Source organism: Arachis hypogaea, chromosome 1 (genome assembly GCF_003086295.3).
Source record: "Arachis hypogaea cultivar Tifrunner chromosome 1, arahy.Tifrunner.gnm2.J5K5, whole genome shotgun sequence".
NCBI classification, from domain to species: Eukaryota; Viridiplantae; Streptophyta; class Magnoliopsida; order Fabales; family Fabaceae; genus Arachis; species Arachis hypogaea.
The window spans coordinates 20774870-20798641 of record NC_092036.1 but is presented as its reverse complement, the minus strand read 5'-3'; the positions used below and the strand labels follow the sequence as shown (position 1 = coordinate 20798641).

Below are 23772 nucleotides of genomic sequence, written 5' to 3'. Positions count from 1 at the left end.
CTCGATGTGGATGTCAGGCAGAGATGAAGATAAAGCAAAAAGCCGAGAGCAACAATTGGTATGTGTCTCGTTTTGTTGATGAGCATAACCACGACCTTCTCCCGGCAAAGTTTGTGTCATACCTGCCAGCATATAGGAAAATATCCGATGTTGATAGAGCCCACATGGAGAGTTTGAGGCAGGTTGGAATTTCAATTCCCAAAATTTACGAGTCTATTGCCGCCCAGGCTGGGGTTTTAACCTAGTTCCGTTCACAAAGAGAGATATGTATAATGTCGTTAGGCGGCAACGAGCAATGCAAAGCGGCGATGTGAATACCGCGTTACAGTATTTCAATGTTTGTGTAAGGAGAGATGATAATATGTATTGGCGGTACCAGGTTGGGGCTGAGCAAAATATGTGTGATCTGTTTTGGAGCGACGGGCGTAGTCAGGATGATTATAAGTTATTTGGTGATGTTTTGGCATTTGATGCGACTTACGGGCGAAACAAGTACAATTTGCCAGTGATAGTGTTCTCCGGGGTGAACCACCATAACCAAACATGTGTCTTTGGCGCAGCCATGGTGTCTTCTGAAACACAAGCATCGTATGTGTGGGTGTTGAGCAAGTTTTTAGAGTGCATGGGGGGGAAAGCACCGAAGGCAGTCATCACTGATGGGGACAAGTCAATGCGATTTGCCATTCAGGAAGTGTTTCCAGAAGCTCATCACAGGCTCTGTGCGTGGCACCTACTAAAAAATGCAACTGTGAATGTGTGCAAGCCTCGATTCACAACTCTGCTTAGAAATTGCATGCTTGCCGACGTGGAGGTGGAGGAGTTTGAAAGGCAATGGGAGGCAATGATGGATGAGTGTCTTGTTAGGGAAGTAGAGTGGGTAAAGGATTTATACACGAAGAAGATGGCATGGGCTACCGCTTACATAAGCGGTTGCTTTTATGCTGGCTTGAGGACGACATCACGATGTGAGTCACTGCATGCAAAGATGGGGAGGTTTGTGGAGAGGCGATATGGAATATTGGATTTCGTGACGAACTTCCAACGGTGTGTTGAATTCTTGAGAGATAATGAGGAAGAGCTTGACTTTAGGTCGTTGTACGGGAGCCCGGTTCTTCAAACTCAGTTTCCGGAGCTAGAGAAGTCTGGTGCAGTGAACTACACGAGGGAAATATTCTTGCGTTTTAGAGAGGCCCTAAAAAGTAGTGTTCGGGTTACTATCGTGGAGTGCAAGAAATTGGAGGATCGGACAGTTTATGTGACACAAAAGTATCGCAGGCCGCAATCCAGGTGGACTGTTGCCCACCACTTTGGGACGGATTCCTTTTTTTTGTAGTTGTATGAGGATGGAGTCGTTCGGACTACCTTGCATTCACATACTTGCAGTGTTGGTCCAGTTAGACATAGGTTATCTTCCAAAAAGCCTGGTGTTGCAACGCTGGTCGAAGACGGCCAAAGTTGAGATCGAGGGCCCTTCCATCATGAATGAACCGGGTGAAGCGAATGAGGTATATAGGAGCCGCATGGGTGCTTTCCTGCAGCATTGTAAGCGGTTGGCAAGAGTTGCGTGTATGCGAGAGAGTGATTTCAAGAGCTGCTTGGATAGGATAGTTGAGGAAACTTATGTGTTAGAGATGAAGAATGGTGTTGGGACCGCTGCCCAAGGGACTGCCGCCGGTGGCCAAGATGGAGTGCGTGATCCTATTGCAGTTCGGACTAAGGGAACAGGGTGTGCGCAAGAGCCTTTTGTTTGTAGGGGCATAAAGAGGCATAAGTGCAGCAACTGTGGAGTAGTGGGCCATCGTCGAACCCGTTGCCCGAGTGGTCCATGTAGCCAGCCGGTGTGTACCCAGGACCTCGCTGAAGGTGCTTTAGGGCGGGATGATTCACAGAGCCATGGCACGGTACGTACGTGTAAATGAATATTTTTTTTGCAAAATTTTGTGTGTTAAGTTGTGCTGTATGCAAGTGAAAGGGGTTTTGGCTCTATGAAGCGGGTTAGTCATGTGTAGGGGTGTAACAGGAAATTTACATGGGTGCCATTGTGGTATAGCCTCTGATTTAATAATTAGTTGCAGAAGACTTAGTTGAGTTATTTGTGTGATTAAATTACGAAATCAGTTGAAAAGGTTTGTGTTCACCTGGCAAATCTGACTTTCTTGATGAATTAGGCAGTGGGTTTATCAAATAACTAAATGAAACTGACTCGTTTAACATGGTTGTACTAATGTTGAGATTTATTAATGAAGTTTGCAAAATGTTTGCAAAATCCACATAGGAGGTGATATGAGATAGTACGTAGAATAAACCTGCTCTTTAATACAGGCTTGTATGTAGGCAGCAACAGGTTAGGGTCTCCTACCCTAAACCTGTATGTTCCACATAGTGTGCAATGTATGCATTAACTTAAACTGATTTGAAAAGTTTCAGTTATGCTTCCTCGTGGCGTTGTATTCGTTAGATTAATTAAGAATTGAGTGAAATAGAGGTAATTAGCTATTTTGTGTACTTTCTCATCTTTGAAATTGTCCTTTAATGAAATTCCTTTGTACCTATTCTGTTACATTATGAAAATAAAGCCAAGGGAATGAGTTGGTGGAATAGATCAATTTTGAGTGTATCATTCTATCGAAGGTGAGAGTTAGTTTGGTTTTGAACTACTGCAGGTTTTGCTTTTCAACAATTAAGACCATAAACAAAAGTCAGCAATTTACTCCAATGAATGGTTGTCACAAAAATCTGTACATGTCAAAATCAGAAAATGTTGTTTAAAAGGTGAAATGCCTTTTTTTAGTAAGAGAAGAAGTTATTCTAAATTTGACTTGTACCAGATGAAGTTGTGTGGGAATGAAAAATTTGGTTGGCAGCGTAAGTTTTTTCATGTTAGTGATGATAGTAACACTGTGATTTTTATTAATTTAGTCAAATATATCACTTCGCATAATGCATTTTAGATATTATCTTCACATGAAACCATATTTACACGTATGACATGCATGTACTAATGTTGAGATTTATTGATGGAGTGTCTTTCATTTGCATGTCTTTCATAGGTGTCCGGCAACGACAAGCAAAGTAAGAGTCGAAGGAGGACCGTGCATGTAACTTCAACCCCTTTGCACGATGCATGATGTGTTGCATGACAAGTTCGTGTGGTTGCAAGTTAGGCCACTATAGTCTGTGTGGCCAGCAACTAGTTGAGTCGGGAACAGTATTTGTCATTTTGTTTGTATTTGTTGTTAGGTGCATGATGAGTAAAGTGAGGGATTGTGGAGATGGACTGATATTCTGTACTATTCGCAGCAACTAAACTAGTAGAAATCCATCATGGTTAATGTCGTATGGATGAAACTTGTTCTACATTTCTATTTCTTTAAGAGACAGCCTCTATGGCTTAAACGAATTTGACCCACCAATTGGAGGGGTTGTAGATAAAACACAGGAATCAATCTCCTAGCATCTTTATTGTATACGCAAGTGTAGTTTCAAGACCTTCAAAAGCATGTATTGTTTTGAATCTGGGGTAAGTGTTCAACATTTAATTTACTCGAAAGGTGAATCACGTTGCATCTATGAAAGAGACATTCAGGGATTAGACGTGTAACGATTTAGATGAGGGTATGGGGTTTGAGCCCATCTACCTGCATTTCAAATTACTATTATAAAAATGAATTCATGGGAAAGTAGTACATAGGAAGATTGGATAGACAGATCAGTAAAACATGAAGAAATCTTCGGTGTTGTATCTCCAAAACGTGTAAATAGATGTAGCATTATACATATCAAACAGAAATATTCAACAAAGGGGAGGGGATGTCTGTGCTCCCTAGCTAAGGCAACTAAAATTAGGCCACTCACTGGATACATGGGTGGCCATGGTTTAGTTGCTCCAAAAAGGCATATTCAAGTTGTCATGACTAGTTAAAATGCACCAGAATAAGTTGTCATTGCATGCATGCTAACTTACTACTACATATGTTACCCAAAAAAATTATAAGCACTACTGCCAATAACCTAGACAACGACAAACCACTGACTGACAAAAGCAGCGCAAGGCATTTAGTTCAAAAGGATTTTAGGGGACATGAATCCATCACATGCCTTCATTGTTGAAGGTCTCCTTCTGATGGGAAGTTGTGATTCCTTGCCAAACAACTTCTGCCTTGCTCTGAACGAAAGCACGATGCCGGTTGATGTCAGACTGCACCACGTGTAACGCAGCTCTCATTCGCACTTCATCAGAGTTTTCCTGTAACAGTTTCATAAAAGACGTTGGTTACAAATACAATACCAGGGAACAAGTATTGGCAAGAATGTGCTGGCAAAGGTAATATGAAGGCAGTCATGTAAGAACATGGATTAAGCAAATAAGTAAGTCCAAGAGGATCGTGGGTAACATACGATGTGGCGGAATATTTTTGTCGAGAAGCCCCCTTTGTGTTGCAGCCATGATAAGCACCATAGGCCGGACTCAGCACTACATAAATTGGGGTTAGCATGATGGATTTTGAGGAAACTATATAAATTTCAACTGAAAAAAATATTCAGTATTTAAAAATAACTACAAAGGACGAACCTCTGCAGGTCTTTCGGCAGACCGTCCGGGTAGATGAAGTTCCCCCAATTTGAGGGGTCAGGTGATGTGTGGCGAAAGTTAACGATATTCTGACTCTGGATGAACATCTTCCCCAAAGCAAGCCGCTTGAAAGAAAAAATGTTAAGTCGTCAAGGCTGTTGGATGAAACGAAAAATGTGACAACTAAAACATGAGTAGGTTTAACATTTCTCACAATTTTGTTCATGTTTGATTCCCTTCGCACAATGGATTCCGGAGACCTGCTGACGTCCAAAGCATATATTTTTGAGGCCTTAACATCCAACAGCATCAAGTACCAGGCGTCTGCGGGTTCCCAAATTGGGACAAATACCTGTAACAAACATGTGTGAAAGGCAGCGAAACAACAGGCAGCATCGGTTAGCCAGTAATACAGACATTTCTTCTCTCTAGTGGTGATGAGATGACTAACATAATAAACAAGACGCTTACATGTTCCAAGTCTCTCGTCTTGGGCATCCAGCGCCCTTTGTACTTCTGCTGTATTTCTTCTATTGGAGCATCGCATAGGACAGCAGTGGCAAAGTCATATGGAAAGTACTAACTCCTAGGGGCTTTGTTTCCCACAGCTCTCAGTGATGCAATCATGGAGGAGGTATTGACGAGCTATACAAAATGAAGAGATATCAGAATTAATAACGTTGTTAGTTTTCTGAGAATAAAACTGCATGTTCTTTGGCTGCGTCAGACGTGTGTGTGCGCGAAGATGTGTGCAACTACTAGTGGAACTCACATCTGGGTGGGGTGTGTATGGGGGGCCAAGGAGATGAATACCCCTCTCACAATCTCAAAGCCTCCTAGCTCAAACAACACCTCCCTGCAATAGAACTAACTAATGTTAGAAACGAATATTTCAGTATCAGAAATTCCATAGCAATTTAACAGACCACATCAAAGTGGATAAATTAATTTTAACGGAACCTACTGCTATTTAAAAAGAATGCTGAAATTGAAAAGCAACTCAATAAACGACATCAACCATTCCCATGTTTATATTTAAGTACCTCCTCCGCCTATGACCTTTCGGAATCAACAAACAGCACATGAAATTATGGCCAGTCATGAAAATTTGAAGCTCAGTAGAAGTGTGACATTTTTTATTCAAGGCAAACAGAAAACGAATTCAAAACATGCAGCCAGTTAACACCGAGTTAACATTTCAGCTAACGAATCAGGTCCTTACGTGGTCGTAAACCAATACGCAACAAAATTGAGTAATTGACCCCAATAACACCACATAATTCGAGAAATGAAGGGTGGGCAATGATAAATATTTCCTAACGGGAGGCAAGGTGTTGGGGAAAAGGAGCGGTGGAGCACACCCCCAAGGCTGGGAAATGAAAGCTATGTCCTAAGAGAGTGGGGGTGAATGACATAAGGATGGGTAGACTCTGTGATGATCTCTGACCTCTAAAGGGACGGGGGAATGGGGGACACACGGTGAAATAGACACTCAAGTCTTTTCTAAAAACTCTTCTAACATATGTTTAATGTTTCCCAACACTTTTCTCGTCATCATATTTAGCCTTACACTCGTCAGTCAGTTAAACAAATCACGACCCTAATTTTCTATGACATTTTGAAAAATAAAATTCCATTCAACAAGGAAACCATAGCTGTAAGTAATTGAGAATATTTGTCAAACTCAGCAGCAAGACATAGAACCAGTATACATATAGAGCAATACCAAACAATCCAATTCTCAATTCCAAGAACCATAAACAAAAAGGTGTCTAAAATATGGACGGAATCAATAAAATTCAGCAGTCAAAAATATCAAAAAACAGATTTTGCAGTTAAGCAGAATAAATTATAGTTGGGAGTTGTACTCAAATTCCCCTTAATCTTTAAACCATGTCTCGGCACATACATTGTGAGCAGCAACAAAATCATCTTACCAAGCCCAACCCAATTCAATTGGAACACTAAACTCAGAACTATCACACTCCAAACCTGTGTGAGAAATTCTACAATCCCCCTCCAATTCATCTATATTAATAATATTAACATAGCCTACTAATAAGTGGATATTGAAGCTTTAAACTTTATTTAACAAGAAGCTGTAACATGGCTCAAATAACAGATTTACCAATTTAATTACTACACAACTTCAAACACAGCAACTAATCTGCCTCATACAAATATCAAAAGCAGTCCCAAATGATTTATAATAACACTGAACTATGCTACATAAACTACTCAAATTATGAAAATCAGGGACATGAAACACTATTTAGAAACCAGAAAAGCATACCGATTTCAATCAATGCATACTTGGCACAATTTATCAAAGCATGGCAAATCAAAAATTCTCAAAGGAAAACTTTAATTGAAGACAAAAACAGAGCACAACGGTCAACAAAGCACAGTACCCAGTAAGACACAAAAGAGGCATACCCCACATGCAACACTTAGTTTCAAAGGATTCAATCCTGAAGTCCCCATCACCTTCTACGGATGAATTATCAGAATCATTTACACAGGAGGCATTCACACAGCAAAGCAGAGTAGATCCTAAGCAAAAGGGGGAGAAGGAGCTTTCAAAGCACCATGAAACAGAGCAGCACGACCTTGCATTCAAAGCTGAAACATGTGCTGCAGGATGGTGGGATAGAGCTGCACCATAACGATGTGTCTTCCATGCTCGTTCCCTCTACGGCCGCCGGAGTTGGACGGACCTGAGGGCGTGAGATCGGTGACGGTGAGAGGAAGGAGGAGCTTGAGGGTAATGGGAGGGATGGTTCGCGGTTAGCAGTTGTGTGGATGTAGGGCTGCTAGGTTGGGTAATTTGATAGGGTATCCCAGGATCCAAAAGGATGGCGTTTTTGCAGAAGTTAAAAAATGGGTCGGTTCGAACCAGTTTTTCCGAGTTTACTATTCATAATGATCACAATAACAATAATAGTGATAATCACCACAGCATCTAAATATTTTATTAGATTGCATAGCAATCAACAGAACAATGAGGTCTAATAACGCTAATAAGAATAACAAGAACAATAACAATAAGAATAACAATAATATTAAAGTTGAGAACAATTACATGGAGGCCAATAATAATTACACTTACTAATAATTTAACCAACAACAACAATAATAATATTAATAATAATAACAATAAAAATAATAATAATAATAATTTGAATAATTAATTTGCATATGTACTCACACGGTAACTTTTATCATTTGTCTTAGTAATTTACAAAATAAATGTAAAAACTCAGTATCCACTTACTTTACAAATATACCAAATGCGGTGTTGATAATTTAGGCTTTATATATTTAAAAATTGAATTTAAATGGATTTTTACTTAATAATATAACGTACTCATATGGTATATTATATGTCACCAATAAAAAATACGGCATATTTTATATTATTTTCTAAATCTTAGAAATTCAATAAGGTAAAATTTATTTACTTGTATTTTAATAATAATAACAATATTGATAATAATAATAAAATTCACAATAACATTAATAATAATTTGAGCAATAGTAATAATAAGAGTGAAATTTTGTTGGCTTTGCGGGGGACATTCTCATGGTTTGCCCAAAGGGTGCGGCTCAACTAAGAGGAAAACGGAGTCTTTGAAAGTTGGGAAGTGGCTTATATACAAACAGAACCATTGTCTCATTGGCAAGAGCATGCCCTTACGCCTATGGCTTAACCAACGTGCATGTATGTGTCATTGTTCACATTAATGACGCAGGTAGTGTCAACGGTGCTTACTCAAGGTTCCGAACGGGATCTGCGTCCTTGAGTTGGAAAATATAGGCTGCCACCTTGAGGTCGTCTGTGGATAATGCCATCCCAAGTGACGGTCGAAAGTACATGTTAAAGCTCTGCAAATAAATGTCCATAGATGTGAAGATGGTGAGATGTGTTTCATTTCACGTAAATCACCTTTTATGCGTTGGGTAAAGCATTAGCATGCTTCTTACCAGAGGAACAGCTGGGAGGCTTGGATCAACATTGATGGATGACCGGCATTCTTGCTGCTTGCAACTCTGCGGATCATTGGGCGCCGTTGGACCCCAGTTGTGGGGGTTGTGGGGGGAAGGCGGCTAAGGTTCAAAAGAGGCCTGCTAGGCATTGGCGTGATTTCCACATGCTCAAGCCTGGGGAGCTTCTACGCCTTCGGAGTCGATGGTGCGGAATCATATAGACCAGCTACCTGTGTGGTTGTTTCAAACTGGCTCCATAAAGGTAGACTTAAATCATCCTGCAAAAAGTTCCTTGGTCAATGTTAGGCACAGTAGCAGGATTTACCAATTTAGGAGCATGGCCTACACTTTTACCTTTTCCTGCAAACCACCAGGTACATGTCTTTTGAGTACAGTGTTGTTGGAGGATGTCTTCGGGGTGCCAACAGACCAATGCGGGGAGGATGACTTCGCTGCAGATGCAATAATGGAGATTCCACCACTGCACTTCCCCTGGTTAGAAGGTAACTTTTCGATCACAACGACATCATCCTCAGCGGGTGTAAAACCCGGTTAATTAACGGCTAATTAACCCATAAATGAGAATTTATTCTAGAAAGCCCAAAATGTGATTTTTATGGCTAAATATGATAGAGGAGATTGAGACGAGAATTTTGGTACCAATTTTATAGAATTCGGACCAAGATTGGACCGAACGGGCCAAACCGGGCCAATTGGACCCAAAGTGGGCCCTTGGCCCAACATAACTTAACCAAAACCCTAGTTTTCAGCACTCTCTCTCCTCATTTGTTACACACACAAGCTGAAATTAGAGAGAAAGGGAGGAAGAACACTCTCTCAAGTTCTCTCCCTTGGTTGATCTTCAAACCACCATAACTTTTGATCTAGAGCTCCGATTGCCGCTCCGTTTGCGGCCACGCGTTCACCGCGAAGAGCTCTACAAAACCCATACAACCAATCTTGAGGTAAGCCACGTGTTGCTGTTCGAAATCTCAGCCCTTATTTTCGAGTTTCATGGGTGAAATGTTGAGATTTTGGGTTCTTTGATGTTATAGGACCCAACTCTCTTGAAGGAGAAGGTTAATCTTGTCTCCTTGGACCTTGGGTGTGGTAAGATTCTCAACCCTAGTGTATTTTTTTGTTTTATGATGCTTGGGTTTTGAGATGTTGTGTATGGGTATGATGGTTGTGGCTTAGGTTGTGTATGTGTGGATATTGGAGCTTGATTGGTGATTTTGAAAAGTTTGGAAATGGTTTGGTGGTGAAAAATCTGTTCTTGGAGGTATTGAGGCCTTGAGAGCTTGTGGATAAGTGGTTTGGAAGTGCTCCGGTGGAGCTTGGGAAAATCGGCTAAGGTATGGTTTCGGTTTCCCGTATCTAATATGTAATGTGGTAGGAAATACTTAGGCTAGAGGCCCTAAGATAGGCATTGAATGGTTGGTGTTGTTGAATTGTTGATATATATGATGTGGTCATATATGTGATGATGATTAATGATGCCTTGGTGGTATGATGTATGAGAAATATGCATGTTGTGATATATGCTTGATGATTGGTTATGGTTGAATTGTGGGTTGAACCATGTTTATGGTGAGCATGATGTTGATTGTGTATAATAATGAATTATTGGGATTGGTGTTGTTGGATTTGTAAATCATGTTGCTTGTATGCGAAGTTTGTATTCGTAGGTTTTGATGAATGACAAACCAACAAACGACATGAAAGACAAACCAACAAACAACTTGAATGAACAAGCATGATTGAAAGATCAACCAACATTCAACGTTGAGGAATGAAGAGTTGAAAGCAACACAACAACAACAAGAAACTCAAGTCCACAACATTTGAAGACAAGTATAGTGTCTTAGGACTTAGGTAACTTCTTGTTAAGAACCAATTGCTAAATCTCTCAACACACACTCACAAAATGTTTTGATGCACATCTTGCAATTCGATCCTAGCCAAATGGTTTAAAAACTTGTTTTCAAAGGTACAAAAGCATAGGAATTGACTCCAACAAGTTTGAGATCAATCCTAAGCATTTTGAAGTGATTTTAAGCCATTCTTTAAGGATTGCATCGATGCACACTCATCTTGCATCGATGCAAAGCATGCAACGACTTGTTGCATCGATGCAAAGATGTTTGCATCGATGCAACCTAGCTGAAAATTCAAATTTCAGCGTCAAAGACACATTTGCATCGATGCAAAGTGTTATGCATCGATGCAAATAATTCAAAAACATAAAAAACGGCTAGTTTTGACATAAAGGCTCCATCCCATTAATTCCCCAACGTTTCTAAGGTTTGGGGAATCTATAAATGGATGGATTGAAGCCTTATTTCACAAATTTTGAGTATTTGGAAACTATCTTGTTCATATTCTTTCATTCTACACATTTTTAAAGTGATATAATACACAATTTGAGAGAGCAATATCAATTGGTTCAATAGTGCTAAACTTGTAATCATACACTCTTCTAGAGAGTACTCATTTCATCTCAACAATTCCTTGAGAATTGTTTTCTTGTACACCTTGTAAATTGGAGTGTGATCTCCAAGGTTGAGTCAAGAGTTATAAACACTATAGTCGGTGAGGATACCAAAGAGGTATACTAAGTACTCAAGGCAAATCTTAGAGAAGGTATCTCTAAGTGGAGTGGGTTAGTATACGAGTGGTGATCATATACCGTGAGGTGTTAGAAACTAAGGACTCGGATTGTAAAAGGTTTTGTGCGAGCACCTTGAAGCTTGGCAATAGTGGAACTTCTCAATTGCGATTGAGAAAGAAAGTGGACGTAGGACAAGGATTGCGCCGAACCACTCTAAATAGCGTTTGCATCTCTCCAAACTCATCTCTTCAATATTATTGTCTTTTACCTTTGAGCAAATAAATTGTGATCGAAAAGTAGCTTCGTAAGTACTTAAGGAGTGGCTTAAGTCCGATTGGTGAAAAGCTTGATCAATTTATTTGAGTTGGTGTCTATTGGAAAGTAAAAGCTCCTTATAAATGCTTAGCAATTGAGTTAAGCTCTTGGAAAAATACTAGTACAATAACACTTTTGCATATTGTCTTTAACTTTCGAAAAAAAAAAAGATTCATTATTGTTGCAATACTCAATTCACCCCCCCTCTTGAGTAATTGTGCATAGGTTCTACAAGTGGCATCAGAGCTTAACCCTTTGAAAGACTTAACCGTTTAAGGGAAAAGATCATGGCAAGCACAGGCTTTAACAACAACAACACTAGCGAAGGTAACTCAACCGCTAGACCTCCTCTTTTCAGCGGAACAAATTACTCTTATTGGAAAAATAAGATGAGAATTTGGATCCGTTCTCAAGATGTGAGAATTTGGAAAGTGATTGAGAATGGAAATCACATTCCAACAAAGACAACAAGCGCTAAAGAAGGAGAAGTCTCCGTCTCAAAGCAAGTACCGAAAGGAGAAGATGAATATAGTGACGATGATTGGAAGAAAGTGGCAATGAATGATAAAGCCATCAACTTCATTCATTGTGCACTTAACGAGCATGATTATATGAAGATCTCTACATGTGAAACCGCTAAAGAGATTTGGGATAAACTCCAAATCACTTACGAAGGAACCGACCACGTTAAAGAATCAAAGGTATTTATGTTGGTTCATGAATGGGAAAATTTTAAAATGAAAGATGAAGAGAGCATTGAAGAAGCTCTTGAAAGACTCTCCAAGATCTTCAACAATCTAAGCATGCTTGGCACAAAATACAATGATAAACAAATTGTGACCAAGGTGCTTACAAGCCTTACACCAAAATGGAACTCCAAAGTGAACGCCATTGTGGAAGGAAGGCTCTATGATCAACTTACATTTGATCAACTACGAGGTAATCTACTCACCTATGAAATGACTATGCTAAATAGACAAAAAGGTGAAGAAAGCAAGAAGAAAAGTCTCGCCCTTAAAACAACATCACTGCAAGAAGAGAGTGATGATAATGAAGAAGAAGGAGATGAAGAATTTGCACTCTTATTAAAAAGATTCAATAAGTTTGCAATGAAGAAAAACTTCAAGAGCAAAACAAAGGTACCAAAATGCTATGAGTGTGGAGAAGTTGGACACATCAAACCCAATTGTCCAAAACTTCAAAAGGAGAACAAAAACAAGAAATTTAAGAAGAAGGAGAAAGCATACATATCATGGGAGAACGAGGATGAATCCGACTCCGATGACGACGAGGTTGCAAATCTTTGCTTAATGGCAAGCGAAGAAAAGGTTAGTGATGACAACTCCACTTCTTTTAATTTACAAGATGAATATGATGCCTTACTTGAGGTGTACACAAAACTTACCCAAGATTATTCTCTCCTAAAGAAAAAGAATATGGAACTTTTAAAACAAAATGAGATGTTGAAAAACGAGAATATCAATCTTGGAAAAGATAAGTGTAGCACAAGTAGTGATCCATACAAATCTTGTAAAATGCATGAAAATGAAATTACAAATCTTAAGAACACTTTAGCTAAGTTCAATGAATCTTCAAAGAACTTAGATAAAATGTTGAAAAACCAAAAGCATGTTCATAATAAGGAAGGTTTGGGTTTTGAAAAAGGAAAATTTAAAAATGCTAAAACTCCTATTAGGCAACCGCAAGCCCAAAAGGCAAGCATGCCTAAAAGGAATGAAGCCTTTAAACATCCTCCTCAACATGCTTCATTTAGAAATTATAATCACAATGCATATAGATCAAAAGATGTTGCATTTAGGAAACAACCTAGGCAACCATTTAGAAACATGCATAGGATGCATAATCCAAATGTCATATGTCATTATTGTAACAAAGTAGGTCATATAGCACCCGTATGCTTTACTAGAATTAAACATATAAACTTTCGTAGTCAAGATACGAGATGGGCACCTTATGGGCATTATGCTCATACTAACCATCAAGGACCCAAATTCACTTGGGTACCTAAATCCCAATTTTAATTATTTTGTAGGTACGTGTTGGAGCTAAGGATACAAATTGGTATGTTGATAGTGGATGCTCCAAACACATGACCGGCGATGAATCAAAGTTCACCACAATAGAGCCTACAAACGGAGGAAACGTGATCTATGGAGACAACAACACCGGCAAAGTAATCGGCGTTGGAAAAGTTGGTAAAAATCCTTCTACCTCCATAGATAATGTTATATTTGTCAAAGGTCTCAAACATAATCTCATTAGTGTTAGCCAACTTTGTGACAAAGGAAACTTAGTCACCTTTGATTCAAAATGTTGTTTGATAAAAAGGCAAGACACTAATGAAATTGTGCTAATTGGGCACCGTGTTGACAATGTATACATGATTAATCTAAATGAAGTTTCCTCAAATGATGTGAAATGCCTTGTTAGTAAAAATGATGAAATTTGGTTATGGCATCGTAGAGTAGCTCATGCTAACATGGACCATCTTAACAAGTTGGTCTCTAAAGAGTTAGTAATTGGCTTACCAAAGCTACGTTTTGAAAAAGACGTCCTTTGCGACGCATGTCAAAAGGGAAAACAAGTAAAGGCCTCTTTTAAATCCAAAAACATTGTTTCAACAACAAGGCCATTACAACTTTTGCACATGGATCTATTTGGTCCTTCTAGGACTATGAGCTTTGGTGGCAATTACTATGCTTTAGTTATTGTTGATGATTACTCTCGATTTACATGGACCTTGTTCCTAGCAAACAAGAGTGATGCATTTCGAGCATTCAAAAGATTAGCCAAAGTTATTCAAAATGAAAAGAATTTGCATATATCATCTATTAGAAGTGATCATGGTGGAGAATTTGAAAACAATCTTTTTGAAACTTTTTGTGAAGAAAATGGCATTGAGCATAATTTTTCCTCTCCTAGAACACCACAACAAAATGGTGTGGTTGAAAGGAAAAATCGTCATTTAGAAGAAATGGCGAGAACTATGCTCAATGAGGCTAATATTCCTAAGTACTTTTGGGCGGATGCGGTTAGTACCGCGTGTTATGTTATGAATAGGATTATCATTCGACCTATTCTTAAGAAAACACCGTACGAATTGTACAAAGGAAGAAAGCCAAATATTTCCCACCTTCACGTCTTTGGTTGTAAATGCTTTATTCTAAATAATGGAAAAGATAACTTAGGCAAATTTGATGCTAAGGCTGATGAAGGAATCTTCTTAGGCTACTCTTTAACTAGCAAAGCTTTTAGAGTATATAATAAACGCATCATGACTATGGAAGAAAGTATTCATGTCGCTTTTGATGAAACTAACCGTTGTTGTGCTAGAAAAGATTTTGATGAAAATGTAGAAAACTTTGATTCACTAAATTTGAATGGTGAAGACAAAGAAAAAGATTTAAATGAAGCCTCTACAAGCTCAACAAAGGATAGCGTTCAAGTTGAAGAAATTGAACCATCACAAGTACAAATAAATGCACTTCCAAAGGATTGGCGTACTTCAAAGGATCATCCTCTAGACAACGTCATTGGTGATGTTTCGAAAGGGGTAACAACTCGATCCACTTTTAGAAATTTATTTGCATATAGTGCTTTTGTTTCTCAAATTGAACCATCTACCATTGAGTCCGCAATTGATGATGAACATTGGGCTATGGCAATGCAAGAAGAGCTTAACCAATTCAAACGAAATGACGTTTGGGAATTGGTGCCTAAACCAAGTAATCAAACAATTGTAGGAACAAAATGGGTTTTTAGAAATAAACTCGATGAAAATGGTACAATTGTTAGAAACAAAGCTAGATTAGTAGCTAAAGGTTATAATCAAGAGGAAGGCATTGATTATGACGAAACTTATGCTCCCGTAGCTAGATTAGAAGCAATTAGGATGCTACTTGCTTTTGCATCCTCTTATAACTTCAAACTTTATCAAATGGATGTTAAGAGTGCCTTTCTTAATGGTTTCATTAAAGAAGAAGTATATGTTGAACAACCTCCCGGTTTTGAGGATTATGAAAATCCTAATCATGTTTTTAAACTCAAAAAAGCTCTTTATGGTCTTAAACAAGCTCCAAGAGCTTGGTATGAACGTTTGAGCAAGTTTTTAATAGAAAAGGGTTTTAGAAGAGGGAAGGTTGATACAACTTTATTTATCTTGATTGAAAACAAAAATATCCTTTTGGTACAAGTTTATGTCGATGACATAATATTTGGTTCAACTAACGAATCACTTTGCAAGTTTTTCTCAAACCTCATGCAAAGTGAATTTGAAATGTCCATGATGGGCGAACTCAACTTCTTCCTTGGTCTGCAAATCAAACAAGGAAAAGAAGGAACTTTCGTTAGCCAAACCAAATATTGCAAGGAACTGCTCAAAAGATTTGGAATGGACAATGCTAAGGCAATGGACACACCAATGAGCACTACTTGCTACCTTGACAAAGATGAACAAGGTAAAAGCATAGATGTAAAGAAGTATAGAGGTATGATAGGATCATTACTTTATCTAACAGCAAGTAGGCCAGATATCATGTTTAGTGTATGCATGTGTGCGAGATACCAAGCTAATCCTAAGGAATCTCACTTAAGTGCGGTGAAAAGGATTATGAAGTATCTCATAGGAACATTAAATGTTGGATTGTGGTATCCGAAAGGATCCACTTGTGATTTGATTGGTTATTCTGATTCCGATTTTGCCGGTTGCAAATTGGATAGGAAAAGCACTAGCGGCACTTGTCACTTGCTAGGAAACTCTCTTGTTTCATGGCATAGTAAGAAACAAGTAAGTGTAGCCTTGTCTACCGCCGAAGCCGAGTATGTAGCCGCCGGTAGTTGTTGCGCCCAAATTTTATGGATGAAACAACAACTTATGGACTATGGACTCATGCTTGATCACATTCCTATCAAATGTGATAATACTAGTGCAATAAATTTAACCAAGAATCCGGTTCAACATTCAAGAACCAAGCATATTGAGATTAGACATCACTTCATAAGAGACCATGTTCAAAAGGGTGATGTGGTTATTGAATTTGTCGAAACTAGTAAACAACTAGCGGACATCTTCACTAAACCTTTATGCAAAGAAAGTTTTTTTAACATCCAAAATGAACTTGGTATCTTGAATTCTAATCTAATATGATTTGTTTGAATTCATTGTATTTATATTGCTATTTTTGTATCTCTTACTAACTTAAGCATTGGAGATATCCAATTAGCCATTGTTTTGTAGATTTATGAGTTGATGAATGAGTGATTAATCTTGAGGTAGATTGAAGAATTTGAAGATTATAAACAATGGAGGATCAACAAATTGAAGTTTATAATGGTTTAAGTGAGTATATACATGATGGAACTCAAAGGATTGAAGAAAGAACCACCAAAGGATGAAAATTTGGTGATTTTGGGCAAAATGATGCATGTTGCATCGATGCAACCAAGCTTTGCATCGATGCAAAGCACACGACGTGCTATGTGCATCGATGCAAAGCCTATTGCATCGATGCAAACACAACCAAATTGCACAAAAACACGTGAATTTGGCATTTTTGAGCAACAAAACCCCACTTTTTCATCATCTTCAACCTCACAACTCATATCCCCAAATTCAAACCTCTATAACCTCCAAAACAAGCTCACATATAGCTTCATACAACTCACAAAACTTTGATACCCACTACAAACAAACTACATATTTGAAGTCCCCACATTCTCCTCTACAAAACCCATAAAACAAAATCATCCACAATGCCTAGAATCAAGAGAACCATGAAGAAGTCAAAAGGCTCTTCAAGTGTGGTTCCACCTCCAAATAATCATCCTTTGGCAAGGTACTTTGCTTCTAATGAAGATCTTCAATTCTATGAGGCAAGGCTCGCCGGAAGAAAGGAAATTCCTCCGAGGTATTTGGATCCGACCCTTCTTGTCATTCATAAGTTTGATACTCTTAAGGCTATTCTAGTTCAACAAGGCCTCATGGATTTTGTTCAAATTAAGAGTAAATATTATCCGGATTTAGTTGCCATAGCCTATAGTACACTCATGATTGATATTGATGAGGACGATGAATCAAATTTCACATTATTCTTCAAGATAGGAAGAAAGGATTATAGGCTAGATGGTGATGAGTTAGCCACCATTTGGGAGTTGCCAAATCAAGGTGACTTGTTTCAAGGTGGTAAAACCCCAATTGATGAATGGGGTTATTCAAAGGAAAATGCCATGCATTTGTTCAACCTTGTACAAGGAGCTCACTCCAAAATTAGTTGCAATTCAATGAGTGCGGAACATAGAACTTTGTTATATCTAGTCACCTATGTATTGCAACCTAGAATATCCGGGCATGCGAATGTAAATGATGAAGATTTGATTGTCATGTGGGCTATGATAAATGGGATTAAGATTAATTGGCCATACTTTATAGTACAACATATGATTAGGCTCAAGATGAAGGATAGGAATGGTGGATTAGGATTCCTTTGCCTATGGTCTAAAGTCTTTGATTATGTTGGTATTGATGTATCAAATGAGATTGCCAAGGAAGTACCACCTCAATCTTGTATCAACACTCATCTTCTCAACAAAATGGGAAGAAGAAATATTGATGAACAAGATCCTCAAGAGCAAGCTCCTCCACAAGCACCTCAAGATCAAGAACCACCCTCCTTGGTTGATGTAATGAGAGAATTACAATCCATCAACCAAAACATCCAAAGGATTGAAGTAGAGCATGGTAGGCAACTTGAAGCACTTAATCGTCGTGTGTCTCGTGTAGATCATCGCACGGGTCGCTTGGATCGTCGTATTGATGACTTATATGAGCATTTCGGCATCCACCTACCATATGAAGAGGATACTGATGATGATGAAGACCAAGATTGATTGTCTCCTCTTCATCAAATCATTTTTTATTGCTTTATGCTTATTTGATCATATGAATTGTTAAACTAACTCCTAGTAAGCTAAGGATTTCTATTATGGTTTAAATACTTTGATATTTCCTTCATAAATAACTCAAAATAGGCTTGGTACCCCTATTTTAAGTTAATGTGCATGCCTTGATATATTTCACTTCTTTAGGGGGAATTATGCATGCTTATTATATATAAAAAGAGGAAATCAAATTCTTTTTGAAAGGGGAAATATCTCATCCTTGAGATTAATAGAGAAATTGAACTTAAAAAAATTCATTGTTTTATGCATGCTTCTATGACACATTTCAAACTCCCTTCTTTTTGATAATGTCAAAAGGGGGAAGAAAAGTTTGAGGATATTTGAAGTTTTGAACTTTTGAAAAAGGAAGAAAAGTTTGAGGATTTGAAAAGAAGAAATAAGTTTGCGAAACAATGATTTCAAAAAGACTTCCGCTAAGCAAAAACTTTGATATCTAAATCGTTTTCTTTGATAAACGCCCTTTAAAGGAACAAATGCACATATTTAGGGGGAACTCCTGCAAAAAATTTTTGTGAAGTCTTCTCCAAAGCTTTCTATAAAACCCGGTTAATTAACGGCTAATTAACCCATAAATGAGAATTTATTCTAGAAAGCCCAAAATGTGATTTTTATGGCTAAATATGATAGAGGAGATTGAGACGAGAATTTTGGTACCAATTTTATAGAATTCGGACCAAGATTGGACCGAACGGGCCAAACCGGGCCAATTGGACCTAAAGTGGGCCCTTGGCCCAACATAACTTAACCAAAACCCTAGTTTTCAGCACTCTCTCTCCTCATTTGTTACACACACAAGCTGAAATTAGAGAGAAAGGGAGGAAGAACACTCTCTCAAGTTCTCTCCCTTGGTTGATCTTCAAACCACCATAACTTTTGATCTAGAGCTCCGATTGCCGCTCCGTTTGCGGCCACGCGTTCACCACGAAGAGCTCTACAAAACCCATACAACCAATCTTGAGGTAAGCCACGTGTTGCTGTTCGAAATCTCAGCCCTTATTTTCGAGTTTCATGGGTGAAATGTTGAGATTTTGGGTTCTTTGATGTTATAGGACCCAACTCTCTTGAAGGAGAAGGTTAATCTTGTCTCCTTGGACCTTGGGTGTGGTAAGATTCTCAACCCTAGTGTATTTTGTTGTTTTATGATGCTTGGGTTTTGAGATGTTGTGTATGGGTATGATGGTTGTGGCTTAGGTTGTGTATGTGTGGATATTGGAGCTTGATTGGTGATTTTGAAAAGCTTGGAAAGGGTTTGGTGGTGAAAAATCTGTTCTTGGAGGTATTGAGGCCTTGAGAGCTTGTGGATAAGTGGTTTGGAAGTGCTCCGGTGGAGCTTGGGAAAATCGGCTAAGGTATGGTTTCGGTTTCCCGTATCTAATATGTAATGTGGTAGGAAATACTTAGGCTAGAGGCCCTAAGATAGGCATTGAATGGTTGGTGTTGTTGAATTGTTGATATATATGATGTGGTCATATATGTGATGATGATTAATGATGCCTTGGTGGTATGATGTATGAGAAATATGCATGTTGTGATATATGCTTGATGATTGGTTATGGTTGAATTGTGGGTTGAACCATGTTTATGGTGAGCATGATGTTGATTGTGTATAATAATGAATTATTGGGATTGGTGTTGTTGGATTTGGCATGAGGAAGAGTATATGATATGTCAATATGTTTGAGTTTGAGCCACTTGGGTGAAGTGGGTTAAAATGATGAGATAGTGATTTTGTAAATTGTGGTAAAGTGTCAATGTGTGAGTTGAGGAGGCTTGATGTTGAAATTGATGTATTTTGATTGATTTCAAGAAAAAGGGATGAAAATGGCATGTTTTGATTGATTTAGAAAAGAGTTGGAAATGGCTTGTTTTGAAAATGGCACTTTGTGGTTTTTATGAAAAACATGGTTTTTGGGCATACTTTGGTGGGACATAACTTGGACTACGGATCTCTGTTTTGTGCCAAATCTATTTAGAAATGAAATTGGATCCGGGATGTCCATGCCGTTCGAAGAACGGGTGAAAAACGATTTAAAATGAGAAAGTTATGTCCGTCGGAAGATTGGGGTTTAAATTGGTGAATTCTGCAGCTTTTAACTTAGAAAATTTTTAGCAGAATGACCCCTTGCGCGTGGGCGCACTTGGCGCGTGCGCGCCGTTCTTCCCGAAAATGCCATCCACGCGTGAGCGTGATGTGCGCGGGCGCGCCGATTGTGCTGCACCCAATGCCCAGCCATTTTCCAGAGAGTTATGCCAGAACTGTGCCAGTGTTGTGCCTGGGGCACGAGGACGCCCACGCGTACGCGTGGTTGACGCGTACGCGTCGATTGGCAAATGTTTAATCCACGCGTTAGCGTGCATGACGCTTGCGCGTCGATGAAGTTTTGAGGCCATTCACGCGTGCGCGTGGAGTGCGCGTACGCGTGGACCTGTTTTCATCCCAAAGTTGATTTTTGAGTTTTAAAAGCCAAATTTCATACTTCTAAGCCTCCGATCTCACCACTTATATCTTAAATCATTATGATATGTCTAGCTATGAGAAGAAAGGCTAGTGAATGTGGTAACTTGCGAGTGAAGCAAGGGAAAATGAATGATCATTGAGGATCAAGCATGATTATGTGAGATGCGGAGGATGGTGGTGGAAGTGCTGGTTATGCCATTGGCCGAAGGGCCGTAATTGTTTATATATTGGCTGGTTCTGGATTGAACCATGAGCCGGAATAGCTGTGTATGCTATGAATATTGGCTGGTTTTGGATTGAACCGTGAGCCGGAATAGCTGTGTATGCTATGAACATTGGCTGGTTATGGATTTAACCGTGAGCCGGATGGCTGATATGGATGTTGATCCATGGATGAGAATTCATGCATGTTTATGCTGAATTATTGATAATTGTGATTTGCACTTCCACTATCGGAGATACGAGTTTCTCTGGGTAGTAGCAGTGGCTAGCCACCACGTGCTCCAGGTTGAGACTCGAAGCTCTTTTGACCCTATGTCATAAGTGTGGCCGGGCACTGTGAAAGACCCGGATGAGCTCGCCCCCGTAAATATTCACCAGTGAGGGTGATGGATATAGATCATGATTATGATCAAGTTTATGACGAGTATAACTCGAGTTGGGGATGCATGACAGAGGGACAGTCCAATGGTTAGCTACCAGGACTTGTCGGGTTGGCTCTATAACCGACAGATGATATCATCAGCCACTAGGGACAGGCATTCATCATATGCATACTATGTGAATTGTTTGAGATTGCCTATTTGACTGCATATTACTTGCTAATTGTCTAAATGCCTTAACTGCTCCTATTTGTATATTCCTTGCTTGATATAACTGTGTTTGCTATTTTATACTCCTGCTGGTGGTTGGGAGGTCTGAAGGAATTGGAAAGGAAAGTATTAGTTAGACTGAAGAATCTTTAGTCAGATGCCCTTTTATGGTTTAGCTTGTTTATAAGCTTTGATATTATCTGGAGGAAGTTCTAGGATTGCCTTCGGCTTTCCTCCATTATTATGTATTATATATGTGGAAGCTGTTACCATGCTGGGGACCTCTGGTTCTCACCCATGCGGATTTTGTGGGTTTCAGATGCAGGACGTGAGGTTTCCCGTTGAGGCATGCTGGAGACTTCTAGATTTGCGAAGATCCTTTGTTCTCGGGGCTATGTTTTGGTTTATATGTTTTGCTTAGATACTTTTATCTCCATTAAATAATACAAACTGTGATGACTCCTCTTATGGGAGAATTTTGGAGAATAGGATTTATGTATTTGTGTCCCTTTTGGGTTTCCTTTGGGGTTTTCCTTATCATATCATATGTATATATTGTTATGCTCGGATCGGTTATCTTCGCAGCCGGATCTTGAGTCTTGATATTCCTGTTTTTGACACTCCTTTGTATATATATAATTCTCGCGTTGGTTATCCTTGTTCGTTACGTTATCGATCGGAGTGTTGCGCTTTGAGTTGCGATTGGTTTTTGTTTACCCCTTTTTCTACAAAGGCTCCTAGTTATAATCAATTATTCATACTACTATACGTACTAAACTTTTATTTTAGAGGTCGTAATACCTTGCCATCCTTGAATTATGACTTAAGCATAAGACTCTGTATGGTAGGGTGTTACAGCGGGAGAATTGGGAACAAAAATATCCAATACGTAGTTGTCATGCGATGAATCTTTCTGAACGGTCTTTCCTTTTTCTGTTATGGATTTCACAGTAGCAGAGATGCCCTGTTGTAGAAGCTTCCCAGCATGGCCAGACAAGTTTGTGTTTTGGTCTGGCTCATTTGCATACCCACAATATCGTTCGACATCCAGATCTTTTCCCCTAACAATTTCCCCGCTTGGGCTGGGAACCATTGCAATCTTATGGTGGTCTTCATAGTGTCTCTGAATCATTTCAAGGATCCTTAGGAGCATGCCCTCCGACATCTCCGACTTTGTCTCCAGCTTTGCAATGCGATCATCCACCTAAGCAACCGTATGCTCGATGCCCTGCAGAATAAGTCACATAACCATTACCTATGGACGACCTCGTAAAGTAGCCACTTATGTGGTATTATTCAATCGAAAAGGTAATAGCAACTTTTGACCATCACAAGGTACGCCCATGTCAACTCGAATGATTCCATCGTAAGGTAATAGAAAACCTGTGTCAGATTTGTGCCTAGGGTTTTTTTTGTAGAAAAAAAGGTGGCTAGACATGGTTCTCAAAAGGGGGTCCACCAACAAACAAAAGTTAGGTCAACGGAACTGAACACTTCATGGCCTTAGCATGGCAGCGGTACTTGGTGTTCATTCCATATCTCTACACTTGATACATAAATCCACACAACCAACAAAGAAGAGTCTCCATGCATACCTCAGCCAAATTCAGTAGTCGGGTAAGCAAGGCTTTCTCGTCATTGTCCTTAGCGTCCCGACCGCCATGACCATGATGTGACAACTGCTCTGGTGGCGGCTGTCCACGGTATACGATTTTCATTAGGACATAAAACCTTTGTAGTCATGTATATTCACAAAAAAATTATGGCTACTGCTATGACATTTCGATTGTCATCTACATTCAAGCCAGGAAAAATATAAACGGATTGAAAAATATCAGAGCTGTAACACATACCATTTCAATATTGAGCTCCAGGTTCATGGCATTCTCCATAGTGCTTTCAAGTGGAGGATTGGTAAGGCCGTCGAGGCCCCCTTCGAACCTACAGCCCATCCCAAAAAAAACAACACACAACATGAAACTCATTTTCTATGAATGGGGTAACAACAACAACACAGAAAGACCATAACGTCCATTTA

At 39.1% G+C, this 23772-nt stretch overlaps 1 protein-coding gene across 1 annotated transcript; it reads left to right on the top strand.

Annotated features, from left to right (window-relative positions):
* The first annotated feature begins 295 nt into the window (after window positions 1-295).
* On the top strand, window positions 296-1333 carry LOC112703575 (protein FAR1-RELATED SEQUENCE 5-like). Its single transcript, XM_025755128.1, has one exon. The coding sequence runs from the start codon at window positions 296-298 to the stop codon at window positions 1331-1333; it is 1038 nt and encodes a 345-aa protein (XP_025610913.1).
* Window positions 1334-23772: the final 22439 nt, after the last annotated feature.